The sequence below is a fragment of the Orycteropus afer genome, unplaced genomic scaffold (assembly GCF_000298275.1).
Source record: "Orycteropus afer afer isolate SDZICR_OR568_19922 unplaced genomic scaffold, OryAfe1.0 scaffold00075, whole genome shotgun sequence".
Classification (NCBI taxonomy): domain Eukaryota; kingdom Metazoa; phylum Chordata; class Mammalia; order Tubulidentata; family Orycteropodidae; genus Orycteropus; species Orycteropus afer.
Genome location: NW_006921662.1, coordinates 7,141,420 through 7,158,882, shown reverse-complemented (window position 1 = coordinate 7,158,882; position 17,463 = coordinate 7,141,420). Strand labels below are relative to the sequence as shown.

The window sequence follows — 17,463 nt, the reverse complement described above, 5'->3', positions numbered from 1 at the left end:
CGCCAGCCTTCTGGGTAGCAGTCAAGTGCTTTTAGCCACTATGCTACCAGAGCTCCTATATGTGCTATATATATATATATAGTGATACTGCCTTGGAAACCCAAGGAGGGGTCGCTGTGAGTTGGGGCTGACTCGACAGCACATAACAACAACAACATATATATCTATCACTCACTGCCATCAAGTCGCATCCGACTCAGCAACCCCTCCTTGGGTTTCCGAGGTGATATCACTATGTAAGTAGATTAGATTGTCCAGCCCTCCTTTTGAGGAGTGTTTACTGGATTTGAATGACCAGCCTCTGGTTAGCAGTCAAATGCCTTAGGTACTACGCCACCAGAACTCCCATATAAATATACATATACACACACACACACACACGTATATATAAAATATAGTGAGCTTATTACTACTATCAGAAAAAATAAAAACTCTATCTTTGAGAAGAATTTTTTAAAAAAGATAAAATGAAGCCTAATAGCTAGCTGTTGAATTTGACAGCTGAGCAGGCACTAACTACCTGAAGGAGAGTAGTTAAGAAACATGAAGACTAGTGGCTTGAACAGAGCACAGAGGATGAGAAAGTGGAGGAGTGGAGACAGAAAGTCTAGACTTTCAGGAAGCTTGGGTGAGAAGGGGAGTTGAAGGAGTTTATTTCTAATGGCCATGAGAAGGCCATTCACTGAGATGCTTGGTGGCATTATTAAGCAAAGGGTGGGGAAAATTTGGAAGACTCGTGTGTGTGTGTATTTTCTAGGACTCATAATTAATTGAAACATTGGCTGAGATGTTATACTTTTTGAAATATGTGTATGCATATATTTATTTATTTGTACTTTACCTCATTAATCCTCATACCTACCTTATGAAGTGTCTCATATCTGTAAGTTTATATGCAGTGTTTCCAACCCCAAAAGACAAAAGAAGATTGGATTTATAAAGATATTCATAATAAAAGTCAATAATACTGAAAACTTAAAAAAAATAGTAATATTAGACTTACATCAGTTCGACAGACTTCTCAGAAGGGAACTCCATTGTAAATTGAGGAATATCTGTACTGTTATTCCCATTAAAGTCATTAATTAACTTGCTCAAGGTCACAAGGGAAAAAAAAAAAAAAAGATAAGGAAGCCAGGATTCAAACCCAGTGAGTCATGATTGTTATGTATTAATGTCATAGAGTGAATATTATTAAAATGCTTGTTCAGACTTTGACAGTGCAGACTTAATAGTCTGAAGTCATTAAATACTTTATTGTTCCCAAATGATAGAAACCCCAAATGTATTTTAAAATCAAGATAGCTTTAATTTTTATTGTTTTAAAGCAGTACTAACTTAACAAGAAATTTTTTTTTTAGGAATACGTACTCTTTGTTTTTTAAAAAACAAACAATACAGAAGTATATATAGAAGTAGAAACCTCCCAACATTAAATGTTTTCATTTTAAATACTGTTTTATTATATAGTACATATTAATATATTTAAAAAAATACATAGCTCTGCAAAAAGCTATAAAATGAAAGGTGCAATTGCTCACTGCAGGCTTCAGTCCTTCTTCCCATTGTTAGTAGTTGTTTCCTGGGTGTGTACACACAGAACCTTTGAACAGATCATGTACTGTGTGCATAGTGTTCTGTACCTTCCTTTTTCCTCTTAATAATCATTCTATATCATTTAATAAAGGGGCTTCTTTTTTTTTTAATATTACCATAGTGTTACAATATGTATACCATAATTTATTTACCAAATCCCCTTTGATGAATAATTAGGATGTGTATGGATTTTTGCTACTATTAATGCTATTATAAAAATAAGGAAGCCCTGGTGTAACAGTGGTTAAAGCACTTGGCTGCTAACTTGGAGGTCAGCAGGTCAGCAGTTTGCACCTACAAGCCAGCCACTCTGTGAGAGAAAGATGTGGCAGTCTACTTCTGTAAAGATTGCAGTCTTAGAAACCCTATGGAGCAGTTCTACTCTGTCTTGAAGGGTCACTCTGAGTCAGAATCGACTCAAGGGCAATGAGTTTTTTGGTATGGAATAAAAAATCTTTGTATAATCAATCATTGTGACCGTATGTAGTTACACAATGTATAATTATATATATATATATGTTTATAAATATGTATATACACACACAGATATACATACATACGTATACCTAAATATATATATCTCCCACAATGGTCTTTTGTCTTTTGGTATTATGGTATATTTTTCTATGTAAAGGTTTTCAATTTTTTATGTTATATCAGTCTTTCCTAGGGTAGCTCTGGGTTTTAATGTCAAGCGGTACTAACTTTAAAATGGTTTTATTTTAGGCTGATACCTTGTTAAAGATGGGCTTTCAACAACAGGTGCTTGACATTTTGGAAAACGTTCCTAATGATTGTCAGACGATTTTGGTTTCAGCCACAATTCCAACTAGCATGGAACAACTAGCCAGCCAGCTTCTGCACAATCCTGTGAGAATTACCACTGGAGAAAAGAACCTGCCTTGTTCCAACGTACGCCAGATTATTTTATGGATAGAAGAACCATCTAAAAAGAAAAAATTATTTGAAATCTTAAATGTGAGTAGTAGGCAGTTACCCTAGGTTTGTGGATTATGTTTATATTTTTAACAACTCTTAAGAGAATGATTTTCAGATGCAGCTTTTGGTGGAGGTATTTAATAATAAGTTGCTTTACCTAGCTCAGAATTCTATGAGGGTCAAATGAATTTGTGTGTCTGTGTATGTATGAAAACAAATGTAAAATGCTGTTTGAATGCAAGGTTGTATTTTAATTTCCATATTACAGAAAGACATTTATATATAAAAATTATCCCTAAAGAACTATTTTTTTTCTTTCAACAATTTCTAGTAGTTTTTATATTTTAAGTGTGTGTGTGGGGGGGAAACTCGAGATCTTTCTTGGCTATTCTGTTCTTGAGAAATAGAATTTTTAACTGTAACTCACTTAATTGGGTTATTTTTCTTTTTGTTGTTGAGGTGTTGGAGTTTTCTATAAATTTTAGAGGTAAGTCCCTTGTCAGATGTGTCGTTGCCAAATATTTTTTCCCCAGTCTATAGGTTCTCTTTTGACTCTTGTGGAGAAGTCTTTGGAAGCACATACAAATTTAATTTTTAGAAGGTCCCATTCATCTAGTTTATCTTCTGCTGTTTGTGCATTATGCTTAATAGTCTGTTTGCCATATATTTGGACTCCTAAATTTGCCCCTATTTTTTCCTTGAGGAACTTTATAGTTTTAGGTTTCACATTTAAGTCATTGATCTATCTGGAGTTAGTTTTTGTGTATGGTGTGAGGTACAGATCTTGTTTCATTTTTCTGCAAATGGATATCCAGTTTTCCCAGCACCATTTGTTAAACAGACAGTCTCTTCCCCATTTAATGGGTTTTGGCCCTTTGTCAAAGATAGCTAACCATAGGTCAATGGATCTGTTTCTGGGTTCTCAATTCTATTCCATTGTTCTGTACATCTGTCATTGTACCAATACCAGGCAGTTTTGACTATGGTGGCTGTGCAGTAGATTTTAAGATCCCTGAGTGTGACACCTCCTACTTTGTTCTTCTTCAATAGTACTTTGATTATCCGAGGTCTCTTTCCATATAGTTAGTGATTGGTTTTTCCATGTCCTTAAAGAATGTTGATGGGATCTGGATTGGGATTTGTAACTCAGTTTAAACAGATATTTGCTAAGTGGCAGTATGTATATAATTAATCTGATATATACTGTTGTTGTTATTGTTGTTAGGTGCCATTGAGTCTGTTCCGACTCATAGCAGCCCTGTGTACAACAGAATAAAACATTGCCTAATCTTGCACCATCCTCACAATCATTGCTATGCCCAAGTCCATCACTGCAGCCACTGTGTGAGTCCATCTTGTTGAGAGTCTTCCCCCTTTTTGCTGATCGCCTACTTTACCAGCATGATATCCTTCTCCAGTGAGTAGTCCCTTCTGACAACATGAACAAAGTATGAGAGACGAAGACTGGCCATTAGCACTTCTAAGGAGCCTTCCGGCTCTGCTTCTTCCAAGATAGATTGGTTTGTTCTATTGGTAGTCCATGGTATTTTCAATATGGTTTGCCAATACCACGATTCATATGCATCAGTTCCTCTTTGGTCTTCCTTATTCATTGTCCAGTTTTTCACAGCTGGTTGAATCAGACAACCATATGACCTACTATGCCAGGAATGACAAATTGAAGAGAAATGGTTTGGCATTCATCATCACAAAGGATGTTTCAAGATCTGTCCTGAAGTACAATGCTGTCAGTGATAGGCTAATATCCATATGCCTACAAAGAAGACCCGTTAATACTACTATTATTCAAATTTACACATCAACCACCAAAGCCGAAGATGAGGAAATTGAAGAGTTTTATCAACTTCTGCAATCCAAATTTGACCAAACATGCAATCAAGATGTGTTGCTTATCACTGGTGATTGGAATGCAAAAGTTGAAAATGAAGAAGAATCACCAGTAGTTGGAAAATTTGGCCTTGGTGACAGAAATAACACTGAAGATAGCATGATAGAATTTTGCAAGATCAATGACTTAGTCATTGCAAATATCTTTCATCAACAACACAAATGGCGGCTATACACATGGACTTGACCAGATGGAACACACAGGAATCAAACTGACTACATCTGTGGCAAGAGGCAGTGGAAAAGCTCAATATCTTCAGCCAAAACCAGGCCAGGAGCTGATTGTGGAACAGACCATCAACTGCTCATATGCAAGTTCAACTTGAAGTTGAAGACAATTAAAACAAGTCCATGAGCGCCAAACAATGACCTTAAATATATCCCTCCTGAATTTAGAGACCATCTAAAGAATAGATTTGATGCATTGAACACCAGTGACTGAAAACCAAAAGACTTGTGCGATGCCATTAAGAGCATCATCCATGAAGAAAACAAGAAGTCATTAAAAATATGAGAAAGAAAAGACTAAAATGGATGTCAGAAGAGACTCTGAAACTTTTCCTTGAGCGAAGAGTAGCTAAAGCAAATGGAAGAAATAACAAGATAACAGAGCTGAACAGAAGATTTCAAAGAGCAGCTCGAGAGCAGACAAAGCCAATTACTGTAATGAAATATGCAAAGACCTGGAGTTAGAAAACCAAAAGGGAAGAACACGCTCAGCATTTCTCAAGCTGAAAGAACTGAGGAAAAAAATTAAGCCTCAAGTTGCAATATTGAAAGATTCTATGGGCAAAATATTCAGTGATGCAGAAAACATCAAAAGAAGATGGAAAGAACATACAGAGTCACTGTACCAGAAAGAACTGGTTGATCTTCATCCATTTCAGGAAGTGGCATATGTTCAAGAACCAATGGTATTGAAAGAAGAAGTTGAAGCTGTACTGAAAGAATTGGTGAAGAACAAGGCTCCAGGAATTGAAGGAATACCCAGAGATGTTTCAACAAACAGATCCCTTGCTGGAGGCACTCACTTGGTTATGCGAAGACAGCTACCTGGCCAACTGACTGGAAGAGATCTGTATTTATTTGTACCTATTCCAAAGAAAGGTGATCCCACAGAATGTGGAAATTATCGAACAATATCATTAATGTCGCATACAAGTAAAATCTTACTGAAGAAATTAAAAAACAGTTGCAGCAGTATATTGACAGAGAACTTCCAGAAATGCAAGCTGGATTCAGAAGAGGATGTGGAATGAGGGATACTGATGACAGATGGAACTTGACTCAACGCAAAGAATACCAGACAGATATTTACCTGTGTTTTATTGACTATGCAAAAGCATTTGATTGTGTGGATCTTAACAAATTGTGGATAATACTGAAAAGAATGGGAATTCCAGAACACTTAATTGTACTCATAAGGAACCTGTGCATAGACCAGGAGGCTGTCGTTCAAAACAGAAAAAGGGAACACTACATGGTTTAAAAATCAAGAAGGGAGTGTGTCAGGGTTGTATCCTTTCACCATATTTATTCAGTCTTTATGCTGAGCATATTATCTGAGAAGCTGGACTGTATGAAGAAGAACATGGCATTAGGATTGGAGGAAGAATCATTAACAACCTACAATACACTGACGACACAACTTTGCTTGCTGAAAGTGAGAATGACTTGAAGTATTTACTGATGAAGATTCAAGAATACAGTCTGCAGTATGGATTACATCTCAATATAAAGAAAACAAAAATCCTTGCAATTGATCCTTATAGTTCACATTTCTTCCATGTTTCACTAATATTACAAAAATAATTTATGAGTTTTAAATGTAATTGATATAATACTGTTCACAAGTAAATAAAAACCATATTTAATTTAAATATATATATTAAACTGGATCAATAAGCAACATTACGATAAATGGAGAAAAGATTGAAATTGTCAAAGACTTCACATTACTAGCTTCTACAGTTGACACCAATGGAAGCAGCAGTCAGGACATCAGACGTATAGCAGTGGGCAAAATAAGCTGCAAAGGACCTCTTTCAAGTGCTGAAGAGAAAGATGTCTCCTTGAGGACTAAGGTGCACCTGACACAAGCCATGGTATTTTCAGTTGCCTCATATGCATGTGATAGCTGGACATTGAATAAGGAAGAGTGAAGAAGAATTGATGCTTTTGAGCTTGGTGTTGGTGAAGAATGCTGAAAGTACCATGGCCTGCTAAAAGAACTAACAGGTCTGTCCTGGAGGAAGTGCAGCCAGAATGCTCCTTGGAGGCAAGAATGGCCAGACTTCATCTCACCTACTTTGGTCATGTTGTCAGAAGGAACCACTCCCTGCAGAAGGATGTCATGCTTGGTAAGGTGGAGGGTCGATGAAAGAGGGGAGGGCCCTCAATGAGATGGATTGACAAGTTGGCAGCGGCAATCTGCTCAAGTGTAGCAAGAATCATGGAGCTGGCTCAGGACCAGGTGGTATTTCATTCTGCTGTGCATAGGGTCGCTATGAGTCTGAGACAACTTGACGGCACCTAACAACAACAAGTTTTTCCCATAGCAAATGAGGCTATTGAAAAGACCATGGCTTGTGTCAGGCACACCTTAGTCTTCAAAGTGACATCTTTGCTCTTTAACACTTTAAAGAGATCTTTTGCAGCAGATTTGTCCAGTGCAATATGTCATTGTTTGATTTCTTAACAGCTACCTCTTATGGGTACTGATTGTGGATCGAAGTACAATGAAATCCTTGATAACTTCAGTCTTTTCTCCATTTATCATAATGTTGCTTATTGATCCAGTTTAATATATATTTAAATTAAACGTGGTTTTTATTTACTTGTGAACAGTATTATATCAATTACATTTAAAATTCATAAATTATTTTGTAATATTAATGAAATATAGAAGAAATGTGAAAGGAAATAGCCTGTTTGGCTTCTGTTTTTTAATATTTTAAAAAATATGTTCATTTTAACAAAATACACTTTTTCCCCTTAACAATATTTATAAACCTGTTGATAAGCAGCTTGTACCAAATGCTTTCAGAACAATTTTCCATTGTAAATTATGTTGTATGAATAATCTTAAATATATGTTTTTGATTTTTCAGGATAAGAAACTCTTTAAGCCTCCAGTGTTAGTGTTTGTGGACTGCAAACTAGGAGCAGATCTGTTGAGTGAGGCAGTTCAGAAAATCACAGGCCTAAAAAGTATATCTATACATTCGGAGAAGTCGCAAGTAGAAAGGCAAAGCATACTGAAGGTTGGACACTGAACATTCTATATTCTCCTCTTCCCTGTAAACCTTTTTTGCTCCATTTTCAAGAGACACCATATTACCAGCTGGTCTTTAAAGCAGACCTTGTTTTAATAACTCTAAGAACTACAGCTAAACAGTGACTGTTAATTTTTCCTCTTGCTCAGGCTTCTGTGTCTTGGGATCAATCAATTTTATTCTCTAAGGAGTGTGTACTAAATAGGTTACTAATCCAGAATCTACCATTTCTGAAATCACATCAGTTTGGACTGGGGCAGAGCAGTAGTTTACCTTTGGAAAAGGTTTGCCTGAGTAAATTAATAGGATTAATTTAATAGGGATTCGAGGGAACGTGGGAGTCCCTGGGTGGTGCATACAGTTAAGCACTTGACTGCTAACCAAGAGTTTGGTGATTTGAACCCAACTGAAGGCACCTTGGAGCTCTGGTAGCATAGTGCCTGAGGCATTTGACTGCTAACCAGAAGGATGGAGGTTCAAACGCCCTAGCCACTCCTCGGAAGGAAGACTGGACAATCTACTTCCGTAGTGATACCGCCTCGGAGACCTAAGGAAAGGTCGCTGTGAGTTGAATTGACTCAATGGCAGTGAGTTGTTTTTTGTTTGTTTTTTTTTTTTTTGGTAGAGGCATCTCAGAAGAAAGGACTGGCTGTTCTACCCTGAAACACATGGTATTGCCGTTAGTCAAAATCGACTCAATGGCACTTGGTAATAGTGAGAGGAACTTAAGATACATACACTTTTCAAATGTACAAAGACCTACTTATTGAGAAGATACTGCAACAACATTATTGAAATAAGCATTAAACAGAGAAAAGATAGCTGAACTAAATAAAACTATATGAAATAAATTTTGCAGTAATAAAATTTGTTGCTTTTTGGGAAAGGGATTGCTCGAAGGAGACTATGAAGTTGTAGTGAGCACAGGAGTCCTGGGACGAGGCCTGGACTTGATCAGTGTCAAGCTGGTTGTCAACTTTGATATGCCTTCAAGTATGGATGAGTATGTACACCAGGTAAAGAGGTTTTATATGTTCCCATCATATTGTTGATGTGGTTTTTTTGGGTAAGGCATTGTCAGCATAACGTTAAGTAAAAAGGGCATAAACCTTTATATAAACTAAATTTTGTTTTTGAAAACTTTATGTATGCTTGAAATGTACAGAAAAATGGCTGGAAGTAAGTAACCAAAAGAGTTAATGTTAAAAAAATAGTGAATTTTTGGTTTATTTTTATTTTTCTTATTTTCATGAGTGAGCATCTTAATGGCTTTTAGAACCAGGAAAAAAAAAACAAATATAACAACTTTGTTTAAAAAGATTGTTTTAAGTTGATATATCTGGCCAAAATAAAACTGATCCTCCAAAGTATTTGTTTTTTAAGGAATCTTGTCTTCATCTCCTCTTCCTATCCTTATTTATTCTAGTCTTTCACCTTTTAAAGTTTTGTTCCCTTCCTCTGTTGCCAAAGGTAACAATAGCTCTTCTTTCTAGCAGAAATAGAGCCTTCTCTTACCGCTGTGTTATCTCACTGACTGCTGTTTTCCTTCTCTGGCATCACTTACAAACTCTTCAAGTAAAGCCTTTCTCTGATGTTCTTAGAATCACCTTTGAATGCCACATGTACTTGAATCACCCACTGAAGTGCTTTTAGTGCCTTTAATGCATTGTTGCTTATTTGTGCTTAGTCTTAATAATACAGCAGTACTCCCCCGCCCCCATATTTTTGGTAACACTTCATTTACCTGCACATCAAGAAACTGAATATTACACAAGAGTTGGTTCAAATAACTCAAGTGTATTTCCTTTCCAGATTTTATTTTAACAATTTTAGATGGAAATCCTTCTAAAATAATAAAATATTTAAGAAGCTTTTCTTCTTCTTATGCAATAATTACTTAACTTTTTCTTGACATTGCAAAGTCAGCTCTGTTACTCATAATTATTCACAATGTCTCCTGCTATAATACCGTGAAAGCCTCAGGAATTGTTGAAGTATGTAGAGTTTCCTACCTCGACTTAGAATGGCCCCAGATTCCTATGCTTAACTAGTTCTGTATCTGGGTGTTTGTTTCAATGATTGAAATGCACACACAATGACAATCATTCATATAGCAAAATATATCAAATGAAAAGTAAGTTGTTCTTCTTTTCATCCCCTTAGTCAGTCCTACCCTTGAGTGGTTACCTGATTGATAACTGTGCAGAAAATATAAATGCACATATATGCATATAGTTTTATGTAAATGGAACTATATCATATCAACTGTTCTACACCTTGCTTTCTTTGTTAAATATGTATTAGGCATTTTTATCATTATATGTAATAATCCTAAACCAAACCAAACTCACTGCCATTGAGGTGATTCTGACTCATAATGACCCACATTGGGTTTCTAAGGTGGTAAAATCTTTAGAGAAGTAGATTGCCCCATCTGCCTTCCACGTAGTGCCTGGTGGATTTGACCCTCAACCTTTGGGTTAGCAATCAGATGCTTCAGGCACTGCACCACCAGATCTCCCTTATTTACATAATTGTTGTTGTTTGCCATAGAGTCGGCCTGACTCATAGAAACCCCTCCTTGGGTTTCCAAGGCAGTATCAATAGCTACTATTTAATAAATGTTAACATGTATTGAGGAGTCCCTGAGTGGAGCAAATGATTAAGAACTTGACTACCAGCTGAAAGGTTAGCTGCTCGAACCCACTCACAGGCACCTTGGAAGACAGGCCTAGTGATCTGCTTCTGAAAAGTCACAGCCTTGAAACCCTATGCAACAGGTGTAATCTGTACATATGGGGTTGCCCTGAGTCAGAATAGATTCTATGGCAACTAACAACAGTAACATGTATTGAGTGTTTACTGTGTAGCCAGGCATTGTTCTGAGCCTATTTTAAGGTTTTTGTGTATTTTACTTGGTTTGTTCTGTGTTAACAGCTGCATGGTGATATGTTAGATGGAAGTCCTGTAACTTATTTAACCATCTCCTATTGTGCTCCAGTTTTTGCAGTTAAATAATGCTGCAGTGAACATCAATGTATCTCTTTGTGCTCCTTGCACCAGTCCATAGAACTACAGGGTCAAAGAACATGCATCTTTAAAATTATAATAGATATTCCCATGTATCTGTTCTTTAATTGAGGGTGTGGAGAGCTCCTGAGGAAATAATTTGATACTTGTATTAACATCAGCTGTCTTTTAGAGTTCAGAAACTTGCAGTTGTTTGTTTTTAATATCTTTATGTCTCAGTAAAAAATATCTTAGTGTTCTGGTTACCTAGTACTGCTCTGACAGGAAATATACCACAAGTGGGATGGTCTTAACAAATAAGAGTTTATTGTCTTATAGTTTGGGAGGCTAGAAGTCTGAGTTCAAAGTGCCAGGCACTAGGGCCTGGGTAAAAGCCCCTTGACCTTGGGTTTCAGCTCTGCCTCTTGCTTCCAGCCAACTGAAGCTGGAGGCATCTCTTCACTCTGACAGCTACTGGCTGCTGAGGCTAACAAGCCCAAGGTTGACAAATAAAATGGCACAGTCCCGATGTTACCAAACCATATGCCAGGCCATTAACTCAAGTCATTGTAAGTCTTAAGGTCGGCAGAGCACGGCAGGCTGCTGAACAGCAACACAGCTACATGCAGGCCCCAAGTGTCCCATAAGCTAGAGACTGTCCCCAAGGCTGCTGCTTAAGACCACATACCCAAAGGTAACTACTCAGCTGCTTGTGGTAGATCCCACCATGGAGTTGATTGCCAGTCTCATCATGGAGATAACTACCACCAGCTGCCCAGCCACTCAACCAGGCACAGCCAAGTTGACATACAAATTTAACTACTACACTCAGTATAAAATATATCTCAATAGATCTACCAGTGTTGATGTACAGTACAATCCATCCATTTAAGGTGTACAGTTCTGTGGTTTTCAGATTATTCAGAGATGTGCGGTGACCCCCTTAATTTTAGAACATTTTTGTCACCTCAAGATAAACCCTGTACCCATTAGCAGTCACTCCCTGACCTTTCCAAGCCCCTAGCCCTAGGCAACCACTAATCTCCTTTTGGCTCTGGAGATTTCCGTATTCTGGAGATTTCCTAGAAATTAAATCATAAAATATGTGGTCTTTTATGACTTCTTTCATTTAGCATAATGTTTTGGAGGTTCTTCCATGTTGTAGTATGTATCAGAACATCATTCCCTTTTATTACAGAATAACATTTAATTGTGAAGGATACACATTTTGTCTACTCATTCATCAGTTAATCGGCATATATGTTGTTTCCACTTTTTGGCTCCTGTGAACAATGCTGCTGTTCATGTACAAGTTTTTCATAAACATCTATTTTTATTTCTTGTGGGTACTTACCTGGGAGTGGAATTACTGGGCCACATGGCAATTCTATGTTTAACTTTTTGAGAGCCACCAAACTGTTTTCCACATTGGCTAAACCATTATACATTTCTACCAGTAATATATGAGGGTTCCAGTTTCTTATATCCTCACCAGTATTGTTACTGCCTTTTTAAATAGAGTCATGCTAGTGAGTGTGAAGTGGTGTCTCATTATGATTTTTATTTACATTTACTTGATGGCTAATGATGTTGAGTCTGTTGGTCATGTGTATATCTTTGGAAAAAATGACTTTAAAATTCATTGCCTGTTTTTAAATTGAGTTATTAGTCTTTATTTTTTAGTTGTAAGTACTGTTCATATGTTCTAGAAAAAAGTCCCATTTCAGATATGATTTGTAAATACTTTCTCCCATTCTGTGAGTTTGTTAGTTTTTTATCATTTTTATTTGTATTAGAACAATTTAGTCATGTGATTAAATAAATCGGAAAATAATAAAGGGTCAAAATAAAAAATAGCATTCTCTTGGCACACTTCTCTACAGTCTCATTATCTAGAAATGACTTCTGTCAACTTTTGTAGAGATTCCTTTTGCATTTTTAACACACTGTATATATTGGCAAGGAGCTCTGGTGGAGTAGTGCATAAGGCATTTGACTACTAACCAGAAGGCTGGGGGTTCAAATGCACCAGCCATTCCTCGGAAGGAAGACTGGACAATCTACTTCTATAGTGATAACCACCTCGGAAACCCAAGGAGGGGTTGCTGTGAGCGAATCCGACTTGATGGCAATGAGTTTGAGATATATTGACAGGAATCATCCATTTGTTTAAATATTTCCAAATAAATTCTACGTTTCAGCTAAGGAGCAGAAATTGGCTATGATTATCTATTTTCCCCCTCTTCTGAAGGATTTCTCACATTTTTAATATATACATGGAGACATACCTATTTTGTTCTTATTATGGATCTCCATCACAAATTTGTCTATTTAATTCTGTTAAAGTGAGGAATCACTTAATACAAATTGAAATAATTTAAACCTCAGTTTCCAAGTCTCTTAAGGTGCTCTCAGGCAAATAGTTCTTTTATGCTTAATGCAGGGATGTTCAAAATTTTTGACCTGAGTTCACCCACAGTGTTGTATTATGACCTCCTCCCTATCCCTCGTGTGCACACACACCTCATACTGCTGTAACTGAAACACAAGTTTTACAAACAGTACTTAATTTTGCTATATGTGATCACTTCTTTTTTATTTTGTTATATTTTATTAAAAATAGGAACACAGATTGAAAAATCCTATCAGAATAAATGTTAGTCTTCATAAAGCTTCTTTAAATAATAGTCTTTTTCTTTCAAGAGGCATTAAGATTTTCTAAATATATTTTGAAAATACCCTTTGCATTTCATTTCAGGTTGGAAGAGTGGGAAGATTAGGACAAAGAGGAACAGCGATTACTTTCATCAATAACAATTCAAAAAGACTTTTCTGGGATATCGCAAAAAGGGTAAAACCCACAGGAACCATTCTTCCCCCACAGTTACTGAATTCCCCTTACCTTCACGACCAGAAGAGAAAGGAACAGCAGAAAGTTCAGACGCAGAGCAATCTGGTTACAGGAGCTAATCTTATGGACATTATTAGAAAACATGATAAAAGTAATTCTCAGAAATGATTTGTTGTTCCCACTTGGAATGATTTTTTTGTTTTATATTGTTAGTAAAATTTGTGTGTATTATTACTGTGTGATATTTGAGTTAATGGGACATGTACATGAACTCAAAATCTTTGAGGTATGATTTTTTAAAATTTAACAATATAAAACTTTTACAGCACAGTTGTATTTATTTCCATTCTTAATTCTCATTAATGGAAAACCAATTCAGAAAATTAATTGCTAAATAAAACTTTTTTCTCCTTTTGAAAAAGGCTTTTTTTACACAGTGGCATTGAAGAAGAGGAAGACAGGTGCATGGAGGTACAGACAACAAAGATGAACCCTTTTGCACATACAGTACTGCACTGTCAGTGAAGGCAAACATGAATGTATGGGTGGATAGATGGGTGGACAGACTGAACTATTAGGTATGTCTGGGCAGGGGGGAGTGTGCAAGACCATGTATAGGGTTGGCAGAAAATGTTTCTATAAGTGTATTGGTATGTTCTGTAAGAATTCCCAGATGTATAGTAGAGCTGACAAGGACAGGGCTGTAGTCATTTCTTGGGCATAGCCAGCCACCCAGAGGGAGCAAGTAGTTGAACCTGTGGGCTCGGGACCGTCGACACAGGGGACATCAAGCTCAATTGGCATAACATACTATACAAAACATTGTTCCACCTCCTACTTTGGGGAGTAGTGCTGGGGATCTTAAAAGCTTGCAAGTAGCCATCTAGATGCAATGATGGGTCTCTTCTCGTCCAGAGCAAAGGAGATTGAAGAAAACCAAAGATGCATGGAAACAATTAGTCCAAGCAACTGGTACACCATGTGATCCTGAGCCTATATGACTATTAGGCTAGAAGAACTAGATGGTGCCTAGCTACCATTGTCAACCACTCAGAGGGGGATCTATGTAGGAGATCCTGGATAGAATGGGAGAACAATGTGGAACAAAATAAGTTTTTTAAAAAAAGGGACCAGGTTTGCTGGTCTGATAGAGTCTGATGGAACCACTGAGACTATGGCCCCTAGCTGCCCTTCAGGTCTGGAATTGAATCCACTCTTGTGGCTTCCAGTCAAATAAAAGTCATATGAGCTGAACATTTACATTAGGTGGATACATTCTTGCAGAGAACAATCATGAAAGAAAAACAGGGCTGTGTATGCACAGGGAGACAGCTCGGGGCAGGAGTGAATGGAGGGAAGGACACAGGGAAGAGGTAACTATGGGGAGGAAGTGGGAAGGGAGCTGTTGCATTGTGGGATATTATACTCAATGTTATGAGACAGTGTATGTGAGCTGCTGTATGGAAAGTGAATTTGCTCTGTAAACTTTCACCCAAATCACAATTAAAACAATAAATTTATTTTCAGTAAATATCTCTTACAGCTGATTTCAGAACCAGAAACCTCCACAGCAGGGAGTCTGCCTTAAGATGGTATTTTTTTGTTCAGTATCCCATAGACCCTTGGATTATTGTTGTCATAATGAAAGTAAATGATAGAAACTAAAATAGAACTACTTTCAAAAGATAAATATGAAATACATATTTTTTATTGATTGTTTCCTTTAGCTTAGTAAACACATTTTTAAAAATATTCAATAGGAGCTGCTTATCAAAATAGTGTCAAGTTATGTTAATGTTACTTTGCTAGTATTAAAAAAAAAAACAACACTCATAGTGACCCCTCCTTCGGTTTCCAAGGCAGTATCATTAGGGAAGTAGATTGCCCCATCTCCCATCTGAGGAGTGGCTGGTAGGCTTGAACCTCAGACCTGGTTAGCAGTCAAATGCCTTAGGCACTTCACCACCAGAGCTTTATGTTAATGTCACTTTGCTAATTCAGTTAATAGTTTTAAATACTGGAAGAAAGAAATACTGTGCTTTCATTTCTTTAAAAATTGTTAGCATCAAATTAAAAAAAAAAAAGCTATTGAGTCGGATCCGACTCATGGCGACCCCTCCTTGGGTTTCCGAGGTAGTATCACTATGGAAGTAGATTGCCCAATCTTCCTTCAGATAGCAAATTTTGATGTTTAAGCTTTATAGCAATAGGCTTAGAATCCTCTCCGAGGAAATGTGGGGGATGCTTAACAAACTAGAGACTAGAGCCTCAGTTGAAGGTGATTTCTTAGCGTTTTCACCTGAAGGAGAGAGAATGAGGTCAGAGGTTTTCAAAGAGTGCAAGAACTCTCAGGACTCTGGCTTCCCTGTTTTTCTTCTCCCCTTTTCTGTTTGTAGCATAACTGTTGAGTAGGGAGTGTGTTTGGTTTCAAGGGAACAAGGACAAGGTAATTTTTATTATTGTACTTCAGGTGCAAGCTTACAGAGCAGAGTTCGTTTTATATTCAACATTTTGTGTACATTTGGTTTCACTCCCCAATTAACCATCCCCAACCGTAACCCACTCTCCTCCCCTCCCTGCCCAGTAACTCCCCACCCCCTGCCGTGCCCCTCATAGTTGTGCACTCCTCTGTGTCCTGCATTTCCTCCCTGCGAATGTTGCCTCTCTGGTACCCAGTGGTCAATTTCTCCAAGGGATGCATTTCCATATAGTATGTGGGTGTCGACGGCACATAACAACAACAACAACAACATGTGGGTGTGTCACCCTGGGTTAAGTGGTCTGCATGTATGTGTTATTTACTACTGGGCTAAGAGCCAGCCCCTGGGAGTGAGTTTTATTCTAGGCCCAAAGTGTATCCCAGGGCCGTAGTATTGGGGGTCCCACCGGAGTCCAGGTAACTATTAAGGTTCTACTGCCCTGAAGCAGAGGTACATTGGGAGGCTGAAGGTTTTGATGGCAGCCTAAGAGATAAAGCGCAAGGTCAGAGCTGAGGGCATTCATAAGGACATTTAATTAGCTCTCCTCTCCTATTACCCAGAGGAAGGTGTGAAATGATGAGAAATTAGACAAAAGATACTTAAACATTCATTTCACCATAGGTTTTTTTTTTTTTTTTTCTATCATAGAATTTGAAGAGTTGAGCTACTTTTGAAATTGAAAAGTAAAATTGAGCAATATTTAGAAATAAACATAGTTAAAAGAAGTTTGAAGATGACTCATTGGCCAGAATCTTATTGCCTCTAGGGATAAATTTATTCTTTTGTGCTAATAATAGTGATTATCCCTGAGGGGTGGGGTCAGAGAGGGCTGTCTGGGACTATGGAGGCTTTCATTTAGGTATTTCTCAATAGATATCTGCAATGCAATTATTCAATCTGTATGCCGAGCAAATAATGTCAGAAGCTGGACTATATAAAGAAGAACATGGCATCAAGATTTGAGGAAGAATCATTAATAACCTGCGATATGCTGACGACACAACTTGGCTTGCTGAAAGTGAGGATGATGAAGCACTTACTGATGAAGACTAAAGACTACAGTTTGCAGTGTGGATTACACCTCAATATAAACAAAACAAAAATCCTCACAACTGGACCTATAAGCAGCATCATGATGAATGGAGAAAAGATTGAAGTTGTCAAAGAGTTCATATTGCTTGATTCTACAATTGACACCAATGCAAGCAGCAATCAGGATATCAGAGTACGGATAATACTGGGCAAATCAGCTGCAAAGGACCTCTTTCAAGTGCTGAAGAGCAAAGATGTCTCCTTGAGGACTAAGGTGCGCCTGACACAAGCCATGGTATTTTCAATCGCCTCATATGCATGCGAGAACTGGACAGTGAATAAGGAAGACTGAAGAAAAGTTGATGCTTTTGAG

The 17,463-nt window shown here is 37.4% G+C and overlaps 1 protein-coding gene across 1 annotated transcript in view; it reads left to right on the top strand.

The window, feature by feature from the left end:
• DDX59 (DEAD-box helicase 59) overlaps positions 1-13,746 on the top strand; it is a 41,694-nt gene extending 27,948 nt beyond the window's left edge. The window contains exons 4-7 of the mRNA XM_007941099.2: positions 2,323-2,574; positions 7,554-7,706; positions 8,606-8,734; positions 13,486-13,746. Coding sequence (XP_007939290.1) covers positions 2,323-2,574; positions 7,554-7,706; positions 8,606-8,734; positions 13,486-13,746 — 795 coding nt within the window. The remainder of the gene's footprint in view (positions 1-2,322; positions 2,575-7,553; positions 7,707-8,605; positions 8,735-13,485) is intronic.
• The last annotated feature ends 3,717 nt before the right edge of the window (positions 13,747-17,463 follow it).